This window comes from Notechis scutatus, chromosome 1, assembly GCF_049901735.1.
Source record: "Notechis scutatus isolate UNSWTSFEM ecotype Mainland chromosome 1, rNotScu1.2, whole genome shotgun sequence".
NCBI classification, from domain to species: domain Eukaryota; kingdom Metazoa; phylum Chordata; class Lepidosauria; order Squamata; family Elapidae; genus Notechis; species Notechis scutatus.
In genome coordinates, this window is record NC_142009.1 from 6,545,695 (window position 1) to 6,571,423 (window position 25,729).

A 25,729-nucleotide genomic window follows, 5' to 3' on the forward strand; every position below is an offset into this window, starting at 1 on the left:
CTGGTCTGCCATTTGTCAGAAATGGTGTAGGGTCTCCTGCTTGGGCTGGCGGGTTGGACTAGATGACCTACAAGGTCCCTTCCAACTCTGGTAGTCTATATTCAGTGGAACAGCTTGCCTTCGGAAGTTGTGGGAGTTTCATCACTGGAGGCTTTCAAAAAACGTTTGGACTGCCATCTGTCAGAAATGGTGTAGGTTCTTCTGCTTGGGCGGGGGGTTGGACTAGATGACCTACAAGGTCCCTCCCAACTCTGTTAATCTGTAATCTGTAAGTTTTGTATGCCCTTCTTTCCCCTTTCCCTTTGTGAGAACTAGGGAGTGTTTTATCTGAGATGCTTCCTTAGATTACAGGTCTATTCTGGACTCAGATTTCCATTATCAAAACATTGTCTTGATTGCAAAGAATAATTTCTTGAGGTTTAAATTTATGTGTTAAGTAAGAGGCGGGGTTCCTGGCCCTTCCATCTCTATGGTTCCAGATCGACTGTTCATTTCAAGCATGGAGTGGTTCCTAGCATTGACATTTGGGGTGTGTGTGTGGGGGGAAAGTTTTCACATTTTACTTTCGATTCCCCTCCAAAATCAGATAAACCCGATTGTTCTTTTAGGAGGCAAAGAAGCATAAAATCAAAACCAGGCAAAGTATTATTACCGCTTTATAAAGCCTTAGTAAGGCCTCACCTGGAATACTATGCCCACTTTTGGTCCCAACATTACAAAAAGATGTTGAGATTTTGGAAAAAGTGCAAAGAAGAGCAACTAAGATGATTAAAGGCCTGGAGACTAAAACATATGAAGAACCAGTTGGAGGATTTGGGTATGGCCAGTCCGGAGAAAAGAAAGACTAGGGGGACAGGATAGCAGTTTATTTTAATTTTATTTAGCGTATGGCAATGATAGCAGTAATCCAGTATTTGGGAAGTTGCCACAAAAATTTGTTGCCACAAATTTATTCTCCAAAGCCCCAGATGGAAAGACAAGAAGCAACGGATGGAAAACTAACCAAGGAGAGAAGCAACGTGGAACTGAGGAGGAATTTCCTCACAGCTAGAACAATTAACCAGTGGAACAGCTTGCCACCAGAAGTGCTCCATCCCTGGAGGTTTTTAAGAAGAGACTGGGCAGTCACTCATCTTAAATTGTATAGGGTCTCCTGCTTGAGCGGGGGGGAGGTGGACTAGAAGACCTCCAAGGTCCCTTCCAGCTCCATTCTGATTAAATTAAAGGACGAGAGCACCTTAAAGACTCTTCCTTTGCAGAGGAGCAGTGTGATTTAAGGTTAACAGCCTCACCAATGGCCGTGCTGCTGAGGATAATGGGATTCGTAGTCCAAAGAATCTGGGCAGCCCCTGAATGGGGACGACAGAACCAGGCGTTCTTATATATGGCGTTCATTGGAGTTGCTTATTGTGTGACTTTTATATGCTTTCCCTGGACGTGAGCCACAACAACCGTGGGTCCATTTTTGGACGAGAGAATGGAATATAAATATTAATTGATGGTGAGCGATGTCTGAACAAAGCCTCAAGGCCTCTTAGGAATCCCGTGGTGTTCAAAAGCATTATAGGAGATCAGCCTCCTGCTGGAAGTGGCAGGTTAATCATTCGTTTTTTAATTGGGCAAATGCTTCTTTAACCCACCGATGTTTTTAACAGGTGTTTTAATGATGCGGACTGGGCTGCGATAATATTTGTCAGTTTCCCTGTTGGATTTGCAGAATGTTGACTCTGCTGTTTTAAGATAGGACAAATCCACGAGGCACAGTTCAAAATCCTCCCTCTTTTGAGTTCTGTTCTTTGTCTGCCGTAGATTATAGTTTTTTGCAGTGCAGGAAGAAAAAAAGGGGATGTTTCTGTTTTGGGAGCGTTGTGAGGTTTATAAAAAGCTGCAGAGATTTCACATGCTGTGAAACCCAGCAAACGGTGGGAAATTGCTATACATACATACATACATACATACATATTCATTCAGGATTTGAACAGAGAACCATGCTTTCTGGGCACAATTTGAATATATCAATAATATGTTTGGAGTTTCTTTGCTTATTTGTATCCTGCCTTTATTATTTTTACAAACAACTCAAGGCTTCACCCATATCTGATAGACCAATGGCAGGACTAGAACTCGCCGGTTCCTGGTGATTGGCCCAAAGTCACCCAATCAGCTTTTGTGTCTAAGGTGGGACTAGAACTCCACCATCTCCTTGTGATTGGTACAAAGTCACCCAGTTGGTGTCATGCCTAAGGCAAGACTAGAACTCACACTCTCCTGGTGATTGGCCCGAAGTCATCCAATTGGTTTTCGTGTCTAAGGTGGGACTAGAACTCACACTCTCCTGGTGATTGGCCCGAAGTCATCCAATTGGTTTTCGTGTCTAAGGTGGGACTAGAACTCACATTCTCCTGGTGATTGGCCCAAAGTCATCCAATTGGTTTTCGTGTCTAAAGTGGGACTAGAACTCACACTCTCCTGGTGATTGATTGAAAGGCCAGTTGGCTTTCATGTATGTCTAAGGCGGGACTAGAACTCACTCTCTCTTGGTGATTGGCCCAAAGTCACCCAGTCGGTTTTAGACACCCACGGTTAAGTTGGGATTAGAACTCATGTTCTTCTAAATTCTACTAGACCGAATTGGCTCTCCATAGATTCCACAGGATACTTAAGAAAGAAGCTTCTCTCTTTCTGAGGCATGGAACAATTTCAGAAAAAATCCGCCTTTTGAGGTTTCTAAGAGAAGAGTTGTGTTAGTTCATGATGAAAGGGAGCAAAAACAAAAACAAAAAACTCCGGAAGAATCTTGTAGTGTCTTTTCTGAATGACGCATTTCATTCAAAAGCAGACGCTTGCCAGCTCCCAAGTCCTTCCTCGAAGTCTCTGGAGATTCTCTGTCATCCAGGTCCTGGTTGCCCCAATAGTGGTTTTTTTCAGGAGGCAACTGGATCTCCTTGTTTTTTCTTTTGAAGACGTTTCGCTTCTCATCCAAGGAGCTTCTTCAGCTCTGACTGGATGGTGGAGGATGAAAGGATTTATATTCCTTGCAGACAGCTGGTCATTTGCATCCTTTTAGAAGGTCGTAGAAGCACTTGGGGGTTTATCTGTGTCCTCGGGGTCTCCCTTTCCTTCTCCTCTCCTCTTTCTTTCTCCCCTCCTCTCTTCTCTCTCTCTCTTTCTCCCACTTTCTCTCCTTCTCTTTCTCTCTCTCCTCTCTCTCTCTCTCTCCCCCTCTTTCTCCCTCTCTTCCCCTCTCTCTCTCTCTCTCTTTCTCCCGCTTTCTCTCTCTTCTCTTTCTCTTTCTCCCGCTCTCTCTCCCTTCCCCTCCCCTCTTTTTCTCTCTTTCTCCAGCTTCTCTCTCTCCTCTCTTTCTCCCTCTCTTTCCCCCTCCTTCTCTCTCTCTCTTTCTCCTGCTTTCTCTCCTTCTTTCTCCCTCTCTCCCTTCTCCTCTCTCCCTCCTCTCTCTTTCCCCTTCTCCCTCTTTCCTCCCTTTCTCTCTCTCTCTCTCCCCTTTCTCTCTTCTCTCTTTCTCCCCTCTCTCTCTCTTTCCCCTCTTTCTCTCTCTTTCTCCTGCTTTCTCTCTCTCTCTTTCTCTTCTCTTTCTCCCGCTCTCCCTTTCTCCCTCTTCCCTCTTTCTCTCTCTCTCTCCTCTTTTTTCTCTTTCTCCCGCTCTCTCCCCCTTTCTCCTCTTCTCTCTCTTTCTCCCGCTTTCTCTCTTCTTTCTTTCTCTTTCTCCCGCTCTCTCCCCTTTCTCCTCTTTCCCTCTCTTTCTCTCTCTTTCTCCCGCTTTCTCTCCTTCTCTTTCTCTTTTCTCTCTTTCTCCCGCTCTCTCCCCTTTCTCCCTCTTTCCCTTTCTCTCTCTCTCTTGCTCCTGCTTTCTCTCTCTCTTTCTCCCCTCTCTCCTCTCTTTCCTCCCTCTTTCTCTCTCTCTCTCCCTCTTCTCTCTCCTCTCTTTCTCTTTCTCTTTCTCCCCTCTCTCCCTCTCTTCCTCTCTTTCTCTCTCTCTTCTCCCGCTTTCTCCTTCTCTTCTCTTTCTCTCTTTCTCCCTCTCTCTCCCTCTCTTTCCTCCCTCTTCTCTCTCTCTTTCTCCCGCTTTCTCTCCTTCTCTTTCTCTTCTCTCTTTCTCCCGCTCTCTCCTCTCTTTCTCCCTCTTTCTCTCTCTCTTTCTCCCGCTTCTCTCTCTCTTTCTCTTTCTCTCTTTCTCCCGCTCTCTCCCTCTCTTTCCTCCTCTTTCTCTCTCTCTTTCTCCGCTTTCTCTCCTTCTCTTCTCTTTCTCTCTCTTTCTCCCTCCCCCTCTCCCCCGCTTTTTCTCTCTCTCTTTCTCCAGCTCTCTTCTCTCCCCCCCTCTCGCTCCCTCTCTCTTTCTCTTTCTCTGGGTGTATATATGGGGCGGGAGGGGAAGTCAATCCAATTTTTTTAGACACAAGCAACTAACTTTTAATTTCAATCAGAATAGAGCTGGAAGGGACCTTGGAGGTCTTCTAGTCCAACCCTCTGCTCAAGCAGGAGGGCCTACATACTATTTCAGATAGTCTCTTCTTAAAAACCTCCAATGATAGAGCACCCACAACTTCTGGTGGCAAGCTGTTCCGCTGATTAATTGCCCTCCCTGTTAGGAAGTTCCTGCTTCGTCCCAGGTTGCTTCTCTCCTTGATTAGTTTCCACCCGTTGCTTCTTGTCCTGCCTTCTGGTGCTTTGGAGAATAAGTTGACCCCCCCTCTTCTACGGGGCAGCCCCTCAAATACTGGAATGCTGCTATCATGTCCCCCACTAGTCCTAAACTGGCCATACCCAATTCCTGCAACCGTTCTTCATATCTTTTAGTCCCCAGGCCTTTGATCTTCTGAATTGCTCTTCTCTGTAGCCCAGTCTTTTTTTGATGTTCGGCAAGCTTCAGTTCATCTTTTTTTTGTTTCACTGACCTTCAGATATTCTTTCAATGTCCCCCCTTTTTCCCCCCAACCATCTGATGTACTTGCAAAACTCCACGCCCACCGATTTTCCTCAGTCAGAGTCTGTGGACGTCAGTGCGTGGACCAAGGGCCCATGATTCATTCTCGTTATTTTTCTGGACTTCCACTTCGGCTTGAGTCCAGGGCATTTTTCCAGCTGTAGGTCTAATAACTGGAATTGCTCCTCTGAATTACTTTCATAGTTAGTTCAAAAAATAAATAAATGCCACTGTGACTTTTGGTCTGGATTGGGTGTCGCTGAATTGCAGAACTTCTTGAGATTTTTTGGACTTGATTTTTAACAGTTACTTTGAACAAGTCTAAATTATATTCCTTGGAGTTAAGAGGCAGTACATAAATTACTTATTATTATTATTATTATTTATTATTATTAAAATCAGATTACTTTTAATGATGCGGTATCAGGCAATTGATAAATACATGCTGCATTTATGGGCAAGGGAGTTCCTATTACACAAGCAAAGAAACAAAATCGTTTTTGACTATCTGCCCTTAAAGAAATTTTATTTTACAAGTGGATTTAAATATCTTGCAGGAAACCAAGAAAGCAGTTACTGTAGATAAACGGATTTCCGGGAACAATTTCTTGAAGGAAACAGGCGAAATCTGATTTATCTCTTTTATAAATGAAATCAGTCTTCCAGTGTTTGAGGGGTTGGACAGGAAGCAACGGATGGAAACTAACCAAGGAGAGAAGCAACCTGGAATTAAGGAGAAACTTCCTAAGAGTGAGGACAATTAACTAGTGGAACAGCTTGCCACCAGAAGTTGTAGGGGCTTCATCCCTGGAGGTTTTTCAGAAGACACTGGACTGTCACTTGTCTGAAATGGTATAGGATAGGGTTTCCTGCTTGAGCAGGGGGTTGGACTAGAAGACCTCCAAGGTCCCTTCCAGCTGTATTCTGATTGAAATTAAAACAGTTGGTCCTTTGTCTCTAAAAAAATTGAATATAATTGCATTGACTCCCCACAGAGAGAGAGAGAGAAAGAAAGGGAGAGAGGGAGAGAGAGAGATAGAAAGAGAGAGATGAGAGAGAGATACGAAGGGAGAGAGAGAGAGATGAGGGAGAGAGGGAGAAAGAGGGAGAGAGAGAGAAGAGAGAAAGAAAAGATGGGGAGAGAGATAGAGAGGAGAGAAAAAGATGGGGGAGAGAGGGGAGATAGAAAGATAGAAGAGAGAGGGAGAAAGGGGGAGAAAGAGAGGGGAGAGAGAAAGAGAGAGATGGAGAGAGAGAGAGAAAGAGAGAGGAGGAGGAGATAGGAGGGGAGAGAGAGAGAGAGAGAAAAGAGAGGGGGAGAGAGGGAGATAGAAAGATAGAAAGAGAGAGGGAGAAAGGGGAAGAAAGAGATGGGGAGAGAGAGGATAGAAGAGAAAAGATGGGGGAGAGAGGGAGATAGAAAGATAAAAGAGAGAGGGAGAGAGGGAGAGAGAGAGAAGAGAGAGATGGAGAGAGAGAGAGAAAGAGAGAGATGGGGAGAGAGATAGGAGGGGAGAGAGAGAGAAAAGATGGGGGAGAGAGGGAGAGAGAAAGAGAGAAAGAGGGAGAAAGAGGGGGGAGAAGAGAGGGAGAGAGAAAGAGAGAGATGGAGAGAGAGAGATAGGAGGGGGAGAGAAAGAAAGAGAAAGATGGGGAGGGAGAGAGAGAAAGAGGGGGGAGAAAGAGAAAGTGGGAGAGGGAGGGAAGGAGAGAGAGGGGGAGAGAGAGATAGGAGAGGGAGAGAGACAGAGAGAGAAGAGAGAGAGAAAGATGGGGGAGGGAGAGAGAGAAAGAGAGAAAGGGGGAGAGAGAGAGAGAAGAGAGGGAGAGGGAGGGGGAGAGAGATAGGAGAGGGAGAGAGACAGAGAGAGAGAAAGAGAGAAAGAAAGGGGGAGAGGGAGAGAGAGAGAGAAAAAGAAAGAGAAGAGGAAGAGAGAGAGAGAACCCAATTACCTTTCCGTCTTGTGGTTGGCATTGAGGAATTCTCAATTTCTCATCTTTTTATAGCGCCCGTCCCTGCCATTTTAAGGAGCTGCACATCAAAAGGAAAGCTTTGCCAGATGACATTTTGCCTGCAGGATACAGGCTTGAAAACACACACGGAGTTCAGGTGCTGCGCTTAATTCCTTTTGCCTGCTTAGAAGAGCAACACCTGAAAGCGACGTTTTTTCCTCCTCGATGCTTGCTCAATTTGAAGCGGCCCTGAGAAATCCAGCCGTTTTGTACCCAGAGCAGCCAGCTTTTCCGTCCGTGAATTTCCAGAGCCGACTTCTGATTGTACGAGAAGCAAAGACCTCCGTGGGGGATGTGGAGGGGGGGATATTTGTCTCGGATTCTCCTCCCTTCGTTTTGGATGAGTTTGGGAAAGGGTGAAAGGAATTAGGAGATTCTAAATTGGTTTGCGGCAAAAATAGAGTCGCTGGTGGGCAGAGGATCGGCATTGCATGGGGCTGGAAGGAGGTGGGTGGAGAGCGTCTCCTTGGCTCCAGGGCCGATTCTTGGGTGCCCTGCTGGAACTGTGAGTGCCCCCCCCCCAAAAAAAATAAATCTGGAACCCCATTTGAAACCTTTTCCTTTCCAAGTTCATTGATGTGACTCCTTCCGGTTGGCTGGTATGATTCAAAGGACTGTAGGAATACAGTTTGTGGGTGTTGTGCCAACTGCCTACCTGACCCATTCTTCGATTAGAGATCATGAGAGACTTTGAAGGGATAATTTCAGGTAGCATTGCAGCAACTTCCCCCTGAAAACGGAAGGCGTGAGGAAGAAGCTCAAGATTGTCTCACCTTAATTCTCTTTGGTGTCGGAAGAGAAAGCAAGTAGAGAAAAGTAAAGTCTTACACTTAGGCAAGAAAAACCAAAAGTATACATATAGATTGGGAGAAATTAGGCTTAATACCAGTAACTGGGAGAGGGAACTTGGAGTCTTAGTGGACAACCAGCTAAATAGGAGCCAGCCGTGTGCAGCAGCAGCCAAAACAGCTAATGCAATCCTAAGTTGCATTAACAAAGGGATACAATCGAGATCAAGTGAGGTACTAATACCACTCTATAAAGCCTTAGTAAGGCCACACCTAGAGTACTGCATCCAGTTTTGGTCACCACACTATAAAAGATGTTGAGATTCTAGAAAAAGTACAGAGAAGAGCAACCAGGATGATTAGGGGACTGGATGAAATGGAAATAATGGAAATAATATGGAATGGAATGGAAGAATAGAATAGGATGGGATGGAATGGGATGGAAATAATGGAAATAATATGGAATGGAATGGAATGAATATTGAGTGGAGTGGAGTGGAATGGAATGGAATAGAATCAAGAATGGAATGGAATGGAATAGAATTCACTTCCTTATTGGCCAAGTGAGATTGGACACACAAAGAATTTGTCTCCCGTGCATAAGTTCTCAGTAATAAGTAATAATTATTAAGCAATAAGTGAATAAATAAGCAATAAGTGAATTCAAGGTGGGTTGGACTTAGATTTCTAACGGCCATGGAGGGACTCAGGACATGCTGGCTGGGGAATTCTGGGAGTGGAAGTCCACCAGGCTTAAATTTGCCAAAGTTGGGGACACCTGCCTTAAATGGTACCCAAGGCCCAGGGTCAGAATCGGCCACCTCAGAATATCCCCGCCTACTCCCGCGTTGCTAGACTGTGGTTTTTTTCCTTTTCTTTTGCACTTCTGAGCAACTGTGTGGGTAGACAGCACAACCGCTGAAGCTGAAAAGGAGGCGCCTCTTGATGGCATTTTAAGTTAAAGGGTTGGCATTTTATTCCCGACAGCGTGTTATTTGGTGGGCATTGTTCGTATTTCAGCTTTAAGAGTGTCTTAAAGAAATTTACAGAAACATGACATGTAAAAAATTGGAAGTTTTGGTAGATGCAGTGTGACTCAGATTTAACAGATAAATCAGAGTCGGAAGGGAACTTGTAGGTCATCTAGTCCAACCCCCTTCCCTGCACCATTTCTGACAGATGGGAGTCCAATCTCTTCTTGAAAGTCTTAAGTGATGAAGCTCCCACAACTTTCAAGGGCAACCTATTCCATGGGTTGATTGTTTTCATTGTCAGAAAGTTTCTCCTTAATTCCAGGTTGAATCTCTCCTTGTTCAGTTTCCATCCATTATTCCTTCTCTGGCCTTCAGGCGCTTTGGAGAACAGCTTGACCCCTTCCTCTCTGTGGCAGCCCTTCAAATATTGGAAGATGCTATCCTGTCTCCCCTGGTCCTTCTCTTCACTAGACTAGTCATGCCCAGTTCCTGTAACCGTTCTTCATATGTTTTTAAGTCTCCAGTCCCCTCATCTTCCTGGTTGCTCTTCTCTGCACTTTTTCTAGAGTCTCAACATCTTTTTTATAGTGTGGTGACCAAAACTGGATGCAGTACTCTAGACTTGTGGTTTTTGTTTTTATGCAAGAACGCTCTAAATTTACATTTTTAAAAACTTGTCAGCGTAAGAGCGGTGATTTGGGAAAAATCTGCAGACGACACTAAACTGGCAGGAATAGCCAACACGCCAGAAGATAGTGCTCAAGATCCAGATGGATCTCACCAGACTTGAACACTGGGCCCTATCTAACAAAATGAAGTTCTACGTAGAGAAAAGTAAGATGTTTCTTAGGTAAGAAATGTACAGGTAAGAGATTAGACGAAAACTGGCTCAATAAAAGTAAGAGTGATAGGGGTTTTGGAGTCCTAGTAGGCAATCACTTAAATATGAGCCAGCTGTGTGCGGTGGCAGCCGAAAGAGTCAATGCACTCCTAGGTCACATTAACAGAGGGATAGAATCAAGAACACATGAAATGTTAGTACTGCTTTATAAAGCCCTCAGTAAGCTCACACCTGGAATACTGCATCCAGTTTTTGGTCCTTACATTACAAAAAGGATATTGAGACTCTGGAAAGGGTGCAGAGAAGTGCAACAAAGATAGAATATAGAATAACAGAGTTGGAAGGGACCTTGGAGGTCTTCTAGTCCAACCCCCTGCCTAGGCAGGAAACCCTACACTTCAGACAAATAGTTATCTTACATCTTTTTAAACACTTCCAGTGTTGGAGCATTCACAACTTCTGGAGGCAAGTTGTTCCTCTGATGAATTGCTCTGTCAGGAAATTTCTCCTTAGTTCTAAGTCGATGAATTTCCATCCGTTGCTTCTCGTCCTGCCCTCAGGGGCTTTGGAGAATAGCTTGACCCCCTCTTCTTTGGGGCAGCTCCTGAGATATTGGAAGACTGCTATCATGTCTCCCCTAGTCCTTCTTTTCAAACTAGACCTACCCAATTCCAGCAACTGTTCTTCATGTTTTATCCTCCAGTCCCCTAATCCTCTTTGTTGCTCTTCTCTGCACTCTTCCCAGAGTCTCAAAATATTTTTTACATCGTGGCAACCAAAACTGGATTCCAACAGCATTCCAAGTGTGGCCTTATCAAGGCCTTATAAAGTGGTATTAACTCTTCACGTGATCTTGATTCTCTCCCTCTGTTTATGCAGCCTAAAACTGTGTTGGCTTTTTTGGTAGCCGCTGCACACGGCTGGTTCATATTTAAATGGTTGTCCACTAGGACTCCGAGGTCCCCCTCACAGTTACTACTATTAGGTGATTAGAGGGCTGGAGGCTAAAACGTATAAAGAACGGTTGCTAGAATTGGGTATGTCTATGTCTATGCCCCCAACAATCTGAGTCCTCATTTTACGGAGCTCGGAAGGATGGAAGGCTGAGTCAACCTTGAGCCAGTCAGAATCGAACTCCTGGCAGTGGGCAGTGAGCCTGCAATAGTAACAGCACATAGACTTATAGACCTCTTCACAGTGCTGTACAGCCCTCTCTAAGCAGTTTACAGAGTCAACCTCTTGCCCCCAACAATCTGGGTCCTCATTTTACGGAGCTCGGAAGGATGGAAGGCTGAGTCAACCTTGAGCCAGTCAGAATCAAACTCCTGGCAGTGGGCAGTTAGCCTGCAATAGTAACAGCACATAGACTTATAGACCGTTTCACAGTGCTGTACAGCCCTCTCTAAGCAGTTTACAGAGTCAACCTCTTGCCCCCAACAACCTGGGTCCTCATTTTACCCTCCTCGGAAGGGTGGAAGGCTGAGTCAATCTTGAGCCGGTCTGGATTGAGGGAATCCAACTCCTGACAATGTGAGAGCAAAGTTAGCCTGCAATACTGCCTTCTAAACTACTGTGCCACCAGGTATTGTGGCCTGCCAGCAGCTAGCAGAGCTGTCAGCACAGTGAGGAGGTTGGGGAGGAACATGGGGCAGTCGTGGAGGGTGAGGAAGGCTCGGACGAGGGCTCTGTGTCCGAGGCAGGGAGGGGGCCAGGGCAGGCTGGCAGTGGTCAGTTGCCTTCGGAGTCAGAGAGCAGTGAGGCGGGGGAGCAACTGGAGCCTGCACATGCACAGAGCTGCCAAAAGGAAAGAACAATTACGAACTCAGGGTCGACGTGGGAGTAAGGCCACAGGTGGAGGGTGAATGGCCCCTCCCATAGGGATTAAAAGAGGAGCAAAAGGGGAGGGGGCTTTTGCAGGAAACAATTGGTTCGTTGCAGCTGTGTGAAGCTCGGTCTGTGCATCTCAGAGACACTGTGCTGGGCCCTTCCTTGTCAGCACTGCGTTTGGAAATATTTACTTGGCAGCTCTCCAGGCTAGATAAGGTTTGGGCTCCTAATTGCACTCTTGAAAGACTGTTTGCCAGGCCTTTGGCTGAATGTGAATGCAAGAAATCCACCTTCGTTTAATAAAAGGGGTTTTGCCGGGACAAAGAGTCGGCTTAGTGCTTTTTGGGGGAAGCTGAGGTCAAAACACTGGGGCTCTTAATCTTAATCTTCAAAATTCTCAGATCCGTAGCTTCCAGCTCACATCTGACTCTGCTGCCGCTCTTCCATCTGGTTCTTTGCCTTTTAACGGTAAAGCTTTTAAACCTTTCCCGTTTCTTCTTTGTCTTCCAGCAACTGCCCTTCTCTCCTGGCAGCAGCGTTAGCCCGGGCAACAGCGGATGAAGTCCTGCAGAGTGACCTGTCCAATCATTACCTGCCCAAACACGAGGACAGTCCAGATGGGATCATACGTGAGTGAGAAAATACACCGCAAAGAACAGCGCGGTCCTCAAGCTTAGCCACTAGTTAAGATCTGTGGACTTCAACTCCCAGAATTCCCCAGCTAGCCAACTCTGGGAGCTGGAAGTCCACAGATCTTAACGTGGTCAAGATTGAGAAACACTGCATTTGTCTGGGGAATTCTGGGAATTGAAGTCCACATGGCTGAGGCTGGGAAACAGTTTTGGCTGAGGAACAGGGGTGGGATTCTACCTGGTTAGACCAGTTCTATAGAACCGATCATTACAATTTCTGTGCAGTTCAGAGAACTGGCAAATCGTGCCACTGGCTGGCCCCACCCCTCCCCTCCCTGCCCACCCACTCCTTATCTGGCATGTGCACCATCCAGCTTGCCTGTGTTGTGCCTTCACCTAATTTTTGGTGTTGCCATTTTTCCTCCCCCCCCCATCAGCTGTTCTGACTATCAGCTGTGCTGGGAGATTTAAATTAGCTAGAAAGCAGGAAATCGTTGGATTTCTTGCTTTGTAGCTAATCTAAAAGCAGAGCTGAACCTTCCTTAGGACTGAAGCTTCTATTTTTCAGTGCAGACTCAGGTAGCAGATTGCAGATAGATAGATCTCTGAGTGAATCTGTGATTCTGTGAGCAACTCAATCTGCCTGCCTGCTTTGCCTGATTTTGGGTAAAAGTTGCTTTTTTATTAAAAAAAATATCAATATTTACATAAATATGTACAATATTTACATATAAGCCATGCCCACCCAGTCACATGACCACCAAGCCACACCCACAAATTAGGCCATGCCCACAAACCGGTTGTTAAGAAATTTGAATCCTACCCCTGCTGGGGAATTCTGGGAGTTGAAGTCCACAGATCTTTTTTTTTTTTTTTTTAAACAAGTTTTATTAATTTTCAAAACACACAAGTCATCATTATCCATTACATGTTTAAACCTTTTTCCATTATAAACTTAACAAGTCAGATAAACTATAATTCTGTTTTAAACCATTTCCATATAAACATACAAAAACCTCTTATCCAATTTCTCTTTATTTCTCTTTACTCTTATTCAATTTTATTATTATTATTTCATCTATTTCTTTCTGACTTAGTTACCATTATTCTCATTCTATATTTCTACAAGGTTTTATTAATTCTCCCCAGAAAAAAAAAACCCACAACACACAAAACATAAAAAAATCTTTTGGAAAGTAACTTGGACCCAGGTATCTCTCTCTTCATGGACTTCAACTGTATTCATGCTCATCTTACATATCATTACTTATTTTATTTACCATTCTAAGTCTTCTATATTAACTTCTCCACATATTTCACTCTTCTTAATTCTATCTTAATTAATCATCTTAATTTGAGTCATTATATTTGTATCTTTTGTCCATTCTTTATTGTACCTTTGTCTCATTCCTTATAAAAAAAAGAAATTTCTCCTGAAATCACTAATCAGAGTATGATGCCTTTCTATCTCCCCACTAAATTAATCAAGTTAATCTTTAAAATAACACCCAATACCCAATCCGATTTTGCTTGGTACATTCTATCTGAATAATACATCCAAAATAATTAAATACCTAGTTAAACAATAAATCTAAATATTAAAAACAAATACTATGATAAAATTTTTATAATAACATCAATACCATAATCTTATTAAACTCTTTAATTAATACTCAATACTAAACTCTCCTCATATTATTAAATTTTAAAACCAATCATTATTAGACATTTCAACATTTTAATCTCTTATCAACTCTTAAGCCATTTAAGTTTTCTATTTCTAATACAATACTACAATATCATCTTATGTACCTTGCAAAATCTCTTTGAAGAAATTATATTTTATCCTTTATCCCTAAAAAGATTCCTTTTTTCCCATTTAATTTCAAAACTTTGTAGCTTTTCTCCACCTTTTCCCTTTCTTTCTTCTCCCAACAAACCTTTCTACCCCCTTCTTCTAGCCTCTGCCTTACTGGCTTCCCTTCTCTGTCGTATTCCTTTTCCCTTTTGTTTACTATCATTATATTGATTTTGCATCTTATTTTTCCCTTTCTTCAATGTTTTTTTAAATCTTAAGTCCTTTATTTCTCTTCCTTCCCCTCTTCCTTCTTTCTTGGTCAAGTTCTGAGATTTATTAAAGATGGCTGCCTCTCCTTCTTCTTCTGCTGTCTTCATCTGTTGTAATGTTTGTTGATAGTTAATAAGCGCCATTTCTAAAAAAAAAGGAAGGCTTCTTTCAAACCAGCTTTACCATTTTTTTTTGCTTGTTCATAATCTTTTCTCAGTTCCTCAATAGAAAGAGCCATTATAAATCTTTTCTTTTCTTTTCCCCTTCTTTCTTCTTACAGCAACCAAAATATTCCAAAGGAAAGATAAAACAGTCCCAAAGTTATCAATCAGTCCAAACCAAGGCAGAGTTCTCACTTTCACCTCCTAGGGTAGTGTCAATCAGAAAAAAAAGAAAGTCCAAATCTGTTTCTTAAAATCTTATTGCAATATATTTTAGTCTTTCAATCCTTAAAGCATCTCCTCCAACAAAGTCTTAGCATACAGATATATATTTTTTAATCCTCTCTCTTCCCACTCATCGCTTAAAGCCAGTTTTCACCTAAAAAAAAATAGGTTTCTTAATATTCACTTTTTATTCCATAGGAAAAGAGGGTAAGCTTTCCTTTCAGCACCATCAAACTGCCGCTTTTTTCCTCTTTTTAGAAGGTATCATTCAGAAAGTCATACTTTTCAGGAATTTTGTTAAATATGTCTTAGAGTCCTAGGAACCAAGAAAAACTTTCTCCTTCCAAACACTTTCTCCACTTCCTCCTGCGCATTCTTACCCGGCTGCCAGCTTCTTTGTGGCGGCCATTACGGACCGCCGCTGCACCGCTCCTGGGAAAAGGGGTTCTGCCGGCCGGGAGGGGGTCTGCAACACCCCCAAACCCCTCTCCGGATCCCCCTACCTTCAGCTGCCCCTGCAGGCGCAGCCTAGCTCCGTATCCGTCCGGATCGGAGCCCCAAAAACAGCTAGCGCGGCAGGGATCGCACAGCTTCGCGAATCCCTACCGCTCACGAAGCCGACAAACCGGAAGCCCGAAGTCCACAGATCTTAACGTGGCCAAGGCTGGGAAATTTTGGGAGTTGAACTGTTGTATGTCAAGGGCTATCTGTATATGACTAGCTATCATAATACAAAATCGATCCTAATACAAAACCCGACAAATATATCAACTGTGGGTCATAAAATGTGGGAAAACCCACCTAACAAATGTCTCACTTAAAAACTGTGGCTCGAATATTCATAAAATGGCAGGGAAAACTCACTTAACAAATGTCTCACTTAACATCAATTTTGGGCTCAATTGTGGTCATAAGTTGAGGACTACCTACATAGCTTGTTTTGTGGACATTGGATAAAATCAACTTTCCTTTTGGATGCAGCCAATCGGGAAGTTTTATGAAGATCTTAACCATTTTTATTTTTGGGGTGGCTATGGTGTCAGGATACAAGAGGTTCTATAAAATGCCAGTGTGCAGTGGCAGCCAAAAAACCCAACACAATCCTAAATTGCATTAACAGAGGGATACAATCAAGGTCAAAAGAGATACTAATATCACTCTATAAAGCCTTAAGAAGACCACACCTAGTCCTGCTCCCAGTTTTGGTCACCACACTATAAAAAAGAGGTTGAGACTCTAGAAAAAGTGCAGAGAAGAGCAACCAGGATGATGAGGGGACTGGAGGCTGAAATATACGATGAACGGTTGCAGGAACTGGGCCTGGCTAGTCTAGGGAAGAGAAGGACCAGGGGAGACATGATAGCGGTCTTCCAATATTTGAGGGGCTGCCCCAGAGAGGAGGAAGGGGGTCAAGCTATTCTCCAAGGCACCCGAAGGCCAGAGAAGGAAGAATGGATGGAAACGGAACAAAGAGAAGATTCAACCTAGGAGGAATTTTCTGACAGGGAGAACAATCAACCGATGGAACAGAAATTGCCCTCGGAAGTTGTGGGAGCGCCATCACTTGAGACTTTCAAGAAGAGATTGGACTCCCATTGTGTCAGAAAGTAGGGTCTCCCACTTGGGTGGGGGGTTGGAATGGATGACCTACCAGGTCCCTTCCAACTCTGCTAATCTGTTAAAAGTTTTCCTGTTTTTTACACTCCTGTGATGCAGGAAAAGTTCACCACCGCCAGTTTCCAAGGCCAGGTATGTTTTTCACTCCCAGAGTATCTGCTGAGTTAGATCCCCAAACGCTAGTTAGGAAGAGAGGCCATTGTTTCTAGGACATTGCTGACGGGCCTGTTTATTGTTCAGCCTGCAAAACAAGATTGTCATCTTTCCTTTCCTCTGCTTTTGTTCCAGAGATTCAAAAATAAAAAAAAATAAAAAATGAGATAAATGAAGTGCAAAGGAGCAGAGGAAGACCATGGCTTATTTTTTTTGGCTGCGTTGGTTGAAGTGGTTCTGCCTCAGTGAAGGACACGGGCCCATTTCCCATTTGGCTGTGCAAACCCCTCATTAATTTCAAATTGAAACTGGCCTAAATGTTTGGGAGTCACCGAGAATGGCTGACATTTCTCAGACTCTCATCCTCGACTTCGAAAGGCTTGAGGATGCGGTAAGTTGTTAGCAGCTGCTCAATTCCAAGGGTCTTCTTGCAGTTTCAAAACCCAATGAAGGTAGTCCTTGAGTTACGGCCATCTCCCTCCCATCCTCTTTCCCTCCCTCCATCTATCTACCAAGTACATCCATCCATCCATCCATCCATGTCTGTCTGTCTACCATCCATCCATCTCTGTAAAGAGCAGCCTAATCAAGTAACCACCAAGATCATTCCCACCAACACTGACGGGGCAAGCCACTAGTATAAAACAGAGGGGAAACCCTATGCCTCTGTAGCACTGATGATGTAAACTAGTTGGGTCATGAAACGTCTGCAAGAAAACAACCAAGCTCAGAGGAGCACCAAGGACACCATCTCCACAGACTATATCACCCATCTCTCTCTCTCTCTTAGATAGATAGACAGATAGATAGATTGATAGATAGATAGATAGATAGATAGATAGATAAGATAGATCTCTCTCTCTCTCTCTCTCTCTCTCTCTCTGTGTGTGTGTGTGTGTGTGTGTGTGTGTGTGTGTGTACACACACACACACACACACACTGAGATTGAGATTCTTAAGTTTTCGCAGGTATTTATATGTATGGTATTCAGCTTTGTTCAGGTATTTTCCCACGTCATTATAGCTGTGCTTTTAAAGTTGTAGCAACGTTTCAGCAGAATCTCATCTGCCATCAGACGAACACAATACAGAAGCCTGATGATGGCAGATGAGATTCTGCTGAAACGTTGCTACAACTTTAAAAGCACAACTATAATGACATGGGAAAATACCCAAACAAAGCTGAATACCATACATACATACATACATACATACATACATACATACATACATACATACATACATACATATAAAATCTCTATATCATCTGCATCATCTAGATCAGGGGTCCCCAACCACCGGTCCGTGGACCGGTACCGGTCGGTGGAACAGGTCCTACGGCCCTGGCTTGCTGGCGCCGCCATCTTTTTGATGAAAAGTGCTTCCGGTGAGCTTTCTACCGGAAAAGCTCACGGAAGCACTTTTCATCAAAAGATATCGGCCCAGCTGATCGTACCGGCGCGGCGCCAGCTGATGCCGGTGCCGGCGCGCGTAAAAAGGTTGGGGATCACTGATCTAGATAGATAGATGAAAGGAAGGAAGGAAGGAAGGAAGGAAGGAAGGAAAGAAAGAAAGAAAGAAAGAAAGAAAGAAAGAAAGAAAGAAAGAAAGAAAGAAAGAAAGAAAGAAAGAAAGAAAGAAAGAAAGAAAGAAAAAAAAAAGAAAAGAAAAGAAAGAAAAAAAAGAAAAGAAAAGAAAAGAAAAGAAAAGAAAAGAAAAGAAAAGAAAAGAAAAGAAAAGAAAAGAAAAGGAAGGAAGAATTCTTTATTGGCCAAGTGTGATTGGACACACAAGGAATTTGTCTTGGTGTATATACTCTCAAGTCTACATAAAAGAAAAGATCTATCTATTTCCATCTCTCTATCATCTCTATAATTTATCTATCATCTATATCTCTTATATTTCTATCTATCTATCTATCTATCTATCTATCTATCTATCTATCTATCTATCTATCTATCTATCTATCTATCCATCCATCCATCCATCTATTTATCTATCTCTATCTCAATCTCTCTATCACCTCTATCATCTATCAATCTATCACTTAAATCTATCCATCCATCTATTTATCTCTATATCCATCTCTCTATCAACTCTATCATCTATCACCTAAATATCTCTCTCTCTCTCTCTCTCTCTCTATCTATCTATCTATCTATCTATCTATCTATCTATCTCTCTCATCTGCCTAATGAAAGAACCACCAAGAACCCTCCCCACCAACCCAAGCCACTTGTATAGAACCAAGGGAGCAAACCCCACTCCCTTCTGATAACTGATGATGTTACCTGGCTGGCTCACGAAACGTCTCTACCAGCAAACCACCCATCTCAGGACCCCACAGACCTCACCGTTCTCTCGTCCTCCCCCTTGCGTTGCCTTTTCTGCCACTTACTATTACAAGCATTTCTGGAAAAAGCGCTGTTTTTTTTTTTTAAACATATTTCTTTTTTTTTTAAACATACGAAGGCAGCAAGTGTGCAACGGACTGCGGACTAGCCGTTGCTTCTTCCGCGCGGCCCTTCTCGGCCGGCCAGCGCATCCTTGTGAGATAAAGTGGGACTTCTGCTTCAATTAAGGCTTCCTAGCAGGAGGGGAAGGAGGTCGTGGTGGTAGCCGAGACAGAGTGATGGCTGAGTCAGCCCCAGCCCAGCACTCCAGCATTAAGGATTGATGAGTAATTTACAGCTGTGCGGGGGTGGATAAACTGCTAGGAGGGCTCCTTTTAAAAAAAAAAAAATGAACCAGTAATTATTGATGATGCTCACCCAGCGTGTGCCATCCACAGGGGGTTGGGAGCTGCCCTTGTCAGGATTAAGAGAGTCTTTTTTCTCTCTCCGGCTGGGGCACATGGCTTCCTCTTCAGCATAAATGCACATTTCTGTTCTTTTTTCATCAATCAGAATTGAGCTTGGAAGGGACCTTGGAGGTCTTCATAACAGAATAACAGAGTTGGAAGGGGCCTTGTAGGTCATCTAGTTCAGCCCCAAAGCGGGAGAACCTTTACCATTTTTAATTTTTTTTGAAAATTTTATTTGGGTTTTCACAAAAAAAACAAAAACATAATACAAATAAAACATCTTTTTTTGAAAATAGCATGGTCCCGGGTTACACTTCTTCATACAGACACAAACTCAATTTCATTGCTCGCTTTTTATGTTCTGTTCCATATCTTATTACTGTTTTATATTTTCTACATAGTTTTTCTCCTCTCTTAATTTTCTCAATTTTATTTTAATTATCTCATATCAATTCGAACCATTATATTTATACTTTTGTCTGTCCTGTTTCAATTTCATATTTTCTTTTCTCATTAAACAAATTTTCTCCTGTAGTTACTAATTGGAGTATGACACCTTTATATCTTTTAATTTAATCCATTCAACTCTTATTTAAGCTTCAATATATACCTTGAGGTTATAACATTCAATATAATACATAACTTCCAATCGAATTCTGCTTGGTACATTCTTAAAATACACACTATATTCTTAAAAAGTGATTATAAATATATGTAATTAAAACACTCATTCCATTCCAATTCAGTTCTATCATTAATATTCCTTGAAGTCTTAACATCTTTGACATTACTTTTCAATTAAATATCATACTTCCTTGGGAACACTTATAAGCTTTCCATAATTAATTTTTTTCCCCTGTTTCTCTTCCCTTATATTTTATAAAACATTAAACAATTAAAATGTTCCCATCCTTTCCTAATTCAATTCTCTCATTCATTTTATTTCATTTATTTAATAACAAACATTTCACTAGATTACAATAACTATTTTATCCATCATTTTAATCATACATTGTTTCATATTTTCTAAAATTATTTCTATTTCTAATATAACAATACTATCTTATGTACCTTTGCAGAATCCCTTTTTCAATTAAATTTTCACCCATTATCTCTAAATAGGCCTTGTTTCTCCATATCTTGTTTCTGTTCTTTATAACTTCTTTTCCTTTCTTTCTTCCCTCTCTTCTTCTCCCTCCCCTTTTTACCCCTTGTCTCTCTAGTTCTAATTCTCTCTTCTGTATTCCCCTCTTCTGTTGCTTTCTAATATTATACTTATTTTTCAAGCTATTATTCCTTTTCTTGGTTGTTTTTCCCAATCTTAAACTTTTCATTCTCTTTCCCCCCTTTCCTTTTTCCCCCCCACATAAAATTACTTGTTCGTTAAAGATGGTTTCTTTGTCCCAGTCTTCTTGTTCTGCAGGCATTTCTTGTTGTTTCTCATAGTTCGAGATCTCCATTTCTAAGAATTGAAATACGAAGCCAAAAGAACCTCTCCCTTCTTGTGCATCTTCTTTGTACTTTTTAAGTTCCATTTTCAGTTCATCTAAAAGTAGTGCCATTTTAAACACTTTTAAACAACCACCCGATTGATTTTAGTCATTCAAATGCAATAACTAAAAATCCAGAGATCACCAAATAATCCAAATACTCCCAAACTGTTTCTTCATGCTTCTTTTTTCCACTTTCTCTTCCTGGGGTTCTACTATTTTGTTGCCAAGTTTCAGTTAAAATGGATCTTTTAGAAGTCTTGTTGAGGTTTTACTGTGAATCCCTTTTAATTCCAGGCAGTCTCCTCCCTTTTTTCCAGATCCTGCCCTTTTATTCTTTTTCTCTCCTTTCCTGCTTTTAAAAGGTTTTAAGTATCCAGAAATCTTTATTATCCCTTTGACATTTTATTTTCAGCTTAAATGCCTATTGATGTCAAAGTGGATTTCCCCCCCCAATTTCTTATTTAGATCTCTTAGCTGTCAGTATAAGGAAAAGGAGAGAAGAAGAAAAAAACAAATCCTTTCCCTTTTGTCTCTCCTTCGCTGCTTCAGTCTTCTTTGGGAACAATGTTACTTTTTTTTTAGTTTAAATTCCAGGGTACCTTACTGTGTTTCTCCAACAATACGGCCTCCACCAATAGGAAGGCCCAGCATGTTTAAGCCCCTCCTCCCAAATTAAGCCCCTCCCCCCAAATTTAGGCCTATCTTAAAATATGCAAAATAAGGGGGAAGGGCGGGAGACTTGCCGTTAGGAGCGCCCAGCGGGCAGGAATTCCTCGCCACCAGCCGCTCCTAACGGGTGATCATGGCGAAGCGCAGAGAGCTCCCTACTCCCACCAAACACCTTTGCTGCAGACACCTTTGGCACCCGTCGCTGTTGCTTTCCCTTCTGCCCACTCCGCTGCCACATTTGGAGCTGGCGCTTCCGTGTTTGGAGTGCCGCCGCCATTTGGAGCTCCAAACACGGAAGTGGCAGCTCCAAACATGACGGCGGGCGATCTTTTTATTTTGGTCGCGAAGTTCAGAGCGAGCAAGAGAGGAGACTGCGATGCCTCCATCCGAGATGGCAACCTCACTAGTGGATCACAACGTGGCTGGAAGCCCGAATCGGCGGGATGTGATGGCAATCTTTTTGGAGCGAGAGGAAAGGGAGAGAAGAGTTGCGAGGCATAATTTGCAGGAGGAAGTGGGTGTACCCCACGGCAGGGAGCCTAAGGAAGAAGGGCCGGTAGGCAACGGAGAGCGTCCCGTAGCTCCGGAAGCAGCCTAGAGACGCGCCCGGGAAGAGGCGCAGATGCTGCCTTGTAGTCCCCAAACCAACTCCAAACGCAGCGTGTTCCAAACGCGAAGCCGGTCGCTAAAGAGCCAGAAAGCAGCAAGGGCGCCAGGTGGAAAGGACAGGGTCACGATCACACGGAGATGCCCAGAGAGCGGAGCGCACATAACTAAAGGCGGCACACGCAGTTGGTTTGGGGACTACAAGGCAGCATCTGGGCCTCTTCCCGGGCGCGTCTCTAGGCTGCTTCCGGAGCTACAGGACGCTCTCCGTTGCCACCGCCCTTCTTCCTTGGGCTCCCGTGGGGTACACCCACTTCCTCCTGCAAATTACGTCTCGCAACTCTTCTCTCCCTTTCCTCTTGCTCCAAAAAGATTGCCATCGTATCCCGCCGATTCGGGCTTCCAGCCACATTGTGATCCACTAGTGAGGTTGCCATCTCGGATGGAGGCATCGCATTCTCCCTCTCTTGCTCGCTCTGGACCAAAATAAAAAGATCGCCTGCTGTCATGTTTGGAGCTGCCACTTCCGCATTTGGAGCTCCAAATGGCGGCGGCACTCCAAACACAGAAGTGCCAGCTCCGAACGTGGTGGCGGAATGGGCAGAAGGGAAAGCAACAGCGGCGGGTGCCAAAGGTGTCTTGCAGCAAAGGTGGGAGTAGGGAGCTCTCTGCGCTTCGCCATGATCACCCGTTAGGAGCGGCTGTTGGTGAGGATGCAAGGGGGGAATTAAGTCACCCCCCGAAAAGACGGCCTAGCCGTTTTTTCGGGGCTCAAAAAAAAATAAGGCCGGGCCTTATTATGTGAGAAACACGGTAGTTGTTGCTTTTGCAGTTTAACCCGGTCAACCAAAACTTTATCTTCTTATCTTGCTCCTGCACATTCTTTTCCGGTTGAGTTCTTCTTTGAGGTGGCCATTTCTGACCACCGCTGCAACCGCCTTCGGGAAAGGGAGTAATGGACAGCTGAGGAGGAGAGATGCAGCTCTCCTCAACCCTGCTGGCAGTCTCCCCCTTCTTCACCACCTCTACGGGGTGGCTTAGCTCTGAAACCAGCCAGCTCGGGGTGCTCCAGCGGCGAGCACAGATCGAAACCGTGCACAATCGCAGTTTCGGTCTGTCTGCGAAGAGGCTCAAACCAGAAGTCCGAACCTTTACCATTTTTGACAGAGGACAGTCCAGTCTCTTCTTGAAAGCCTCTAGTGATAAAGCTCCCCCAAATTCTATTCTATTCCTATTCTATTCTGTTCTGTTCTGTTCTGTTCTGTTCTGTTATTCTATTCTATTCTATTCTATTCTATTCTATTCTGTTCTGTTCTGTTCTGTTCTGTTATTCTATTCTATTCTATTCTATTCTTTAACAGACAGACAAACAGCGTTGGAAGGGACCTTGTAGGTCATCTAGTCCAACCCCCTGCCTAAGCAGGAGACCCTACACCATTTCTGACAGAGGGCAGTCCAGTCTCTTCTTGAAAGCCTCCAGTGATGAAGCTCCCACAACTTCCATTCCATTCCATTCCATTCCATACCATACCATACCATACCATTCCATTCTGTTGTGTTCCGTTCTATTCTAATTGCTATTCTAATTGCTATTCTATTCTATTCTATTCTATTCTATTCTATTCTATTCCATTCTATACTATTCCATTCTATTCTATTCCATTCTATACTATTCCATTCCATTCCATTCCATTCCATTCCATATATTCTATTCTGTTCTGTTCTGTTCTATTCCATTCCATTCCACTCTTTAACAGACGGACAAACAGCATTGGAAGGGACCTTGTAGGCAAGAGACCCTACACCATTTTTGATAGCTGGCAGTCTAGTCTCTTCTTGAAAGCCTCCAGTGATGAAGCTCCCACAACTTCTATTCTATTCTATTCTATTCTATTCTATTCTATTCTATTCTATTCTATTCTATTCTATTCTATTCTATTCTATTCTATTAATTCTAATTCTAATGATTCCATTCCACTCCACTCTTTAACAGACAGACAGAGTTGGAAGGGACCTTGTAGGTCATCTAGTCCAACCCCCCGCCCAAGCGGGAGACCCTACACCGTTTCTGACAAATGGCAGTCCAGTCTCTTCTTGAAGGTCTCAAGTGATGAAGCTCCCACAACTTCCGAGGGCAACTTCTGCTCCATTGGTTAATTGTTCTCACTGTCAGAAAGTTTCTCCTTATTTCTAGGTTGAATCTCTCCCTGATTAGTTTCCGTTTGTTGCTTCTTGTCTTAACGTTGTGGTCTATACCTGTAAGCCCAGATGAAACTTCTTTTCAGACTATATACAGCTAGTCCTCAACATGCAGCCACAATGGAGCCCCAAATTTAAGTTGTAAAGTGAGACATTTGTTAAATAGGTTCTGTCCCATTTTATCATTTTTCTTGGCGAGACAAAAATTTTCTTCCTGTACATTTGGTCCTCGACATCCCACCACAATTGGGCTCAAAATTTCCATTCTTAAGCGAGTCGTTTGTTCATTGAGTTTTGCCCCATTTTTGCGACCTTTCTTGCCACAGTCATTAAGTGAATCACCACTGTTGATAAGTTAGTCACATGGCTGTTAAGCAAATCTGGCTTCCCCATTGACTTTGCCGGTCAGAAGGTCACAAAAGGGGATAACGGAGAAGAGATAATCAGAGTTGGAAGGGACCTTGTAGGTCATCTAGTCCAACCCCCTGCCCAAGCAAGAGACCCTACACCCGTGATAGGGAACCTATGGCACGCATGCCACAGGTGGCACGCAGAGCCATTTGTGCCGGCACACGAGCTGCAGGCAAACTTACCACACTGGGCATGCGCGCGCCTCACAGCTGATTTTCGGCCAGTTTGAGGCCTTTTTCGGCCTCCCAGAGTCTTGAGGAAGGCTTCTGCAGGCTTTGCAGGCCGAAAACTAGCCCTGTTTCATCATTCCCGGTATTTCCGTAAAAACAGGAAGTGACGAAAGGGGGCTAGTTTTCGGCTAAAAAGCTTGCCGAAGTCTGCAGAAGCCTTCCTCAAGCCTGTGGGAGGCCGAAAAAGGCCTCAACCAGACAGTGCACATAAGGGGTTGGCGGGGAGTGGGTGGGGGATTGCGCATGTATGCATAGGTGGCGTGGGGGGGGGGCGCATTGCCTTCTGGGCAGAGGAGCCCCAAAAGGTTAGCCACCACTGCCCAACACCATTTCTGACCTATGGGAGTCCAATCTCTTCTTGAAAGTCTCAAGTGATTACGTGACCCTGGGGGCGACTGTCATAAATATGAGTCAGTTGCCAAGCGCAGGCAAGATATTCTTCCGATTAAAATCGGAATTCTGATTTTTTGGGGAATCGCCCCCTCCTTTCCCCCCACCCCTTCTTCTCCTCCTTCCCCTCCCCTTGGAGGCCCGAGTCAGGAGTTGCTGGCGCGGCTCCGCGGCTCCAGTCCTGCGTTGCCTCAGGAAGGGAAAGGCAAAAAGGAAGAGCCGCGGCGGCGCTTTGCAATGGCAGCAGCGGCTCCTGGTTTTGCCTTTCCATTCCCGAGGCAACGCGGGACTGAAGCCGCGTGGAGCTGCGCCGGTGGTAGCAACTCCTGACAGCCCCAGCCGGATACCTGAGCGGAGCCCGGGCGGTGCGAGTGGAGGCCGCTGAGCGGCAGGAAAAGGGAGCTGGGCAGCCACAGACCAGCCTCCGTGCAACATGCCACCGCCCGGCCCCGGCGAGGGAAAGCAGCGGGCGCTCCCCGGGCACGCGGCGGGGGGTCTCTTGGCCGGCCCCGATTTTTTTTTTCAGAGCGGAATATCATGCCTGCAAGCGTTTGAATAAATTTTTTTTCATTTTTAGTTATTTTTTATTATATATTAAATGCCAAGCATCTGAATTTTGACCACAGGACCATAAGGGAGGCCACAACAGTCGTACGGGCTGAAAAAAAAAAAAAAGATCCTAAATTC

The 25,729-nt window shown here is 43.9% G+C and overlaps 1 protein-coding gene across 1 annotated transcript in view; it reads left to right on the top strand.

The window, feature by feature from the left end:
• PPM1E (protein phosphatase, Mg2+/Mn2+ dependent 1E) overlaps window positions 1-25,729 on the top strand; it is a 115,161-nt gene that overhangs the window by 73,765 nt on the left and 15,667 nt on the right. Inside the window, exon 2 of the mRNA XM_087956085.1 lies at window positions 11,896-12,014. Within this exon, the coding sequence (XP_087812211.1) occupies window positions 11,896-12,014 (119 nt within the window). The remainder of the gene's footprint in view (window positions 1-11,895; window positions 12,015-25,729) is intronic.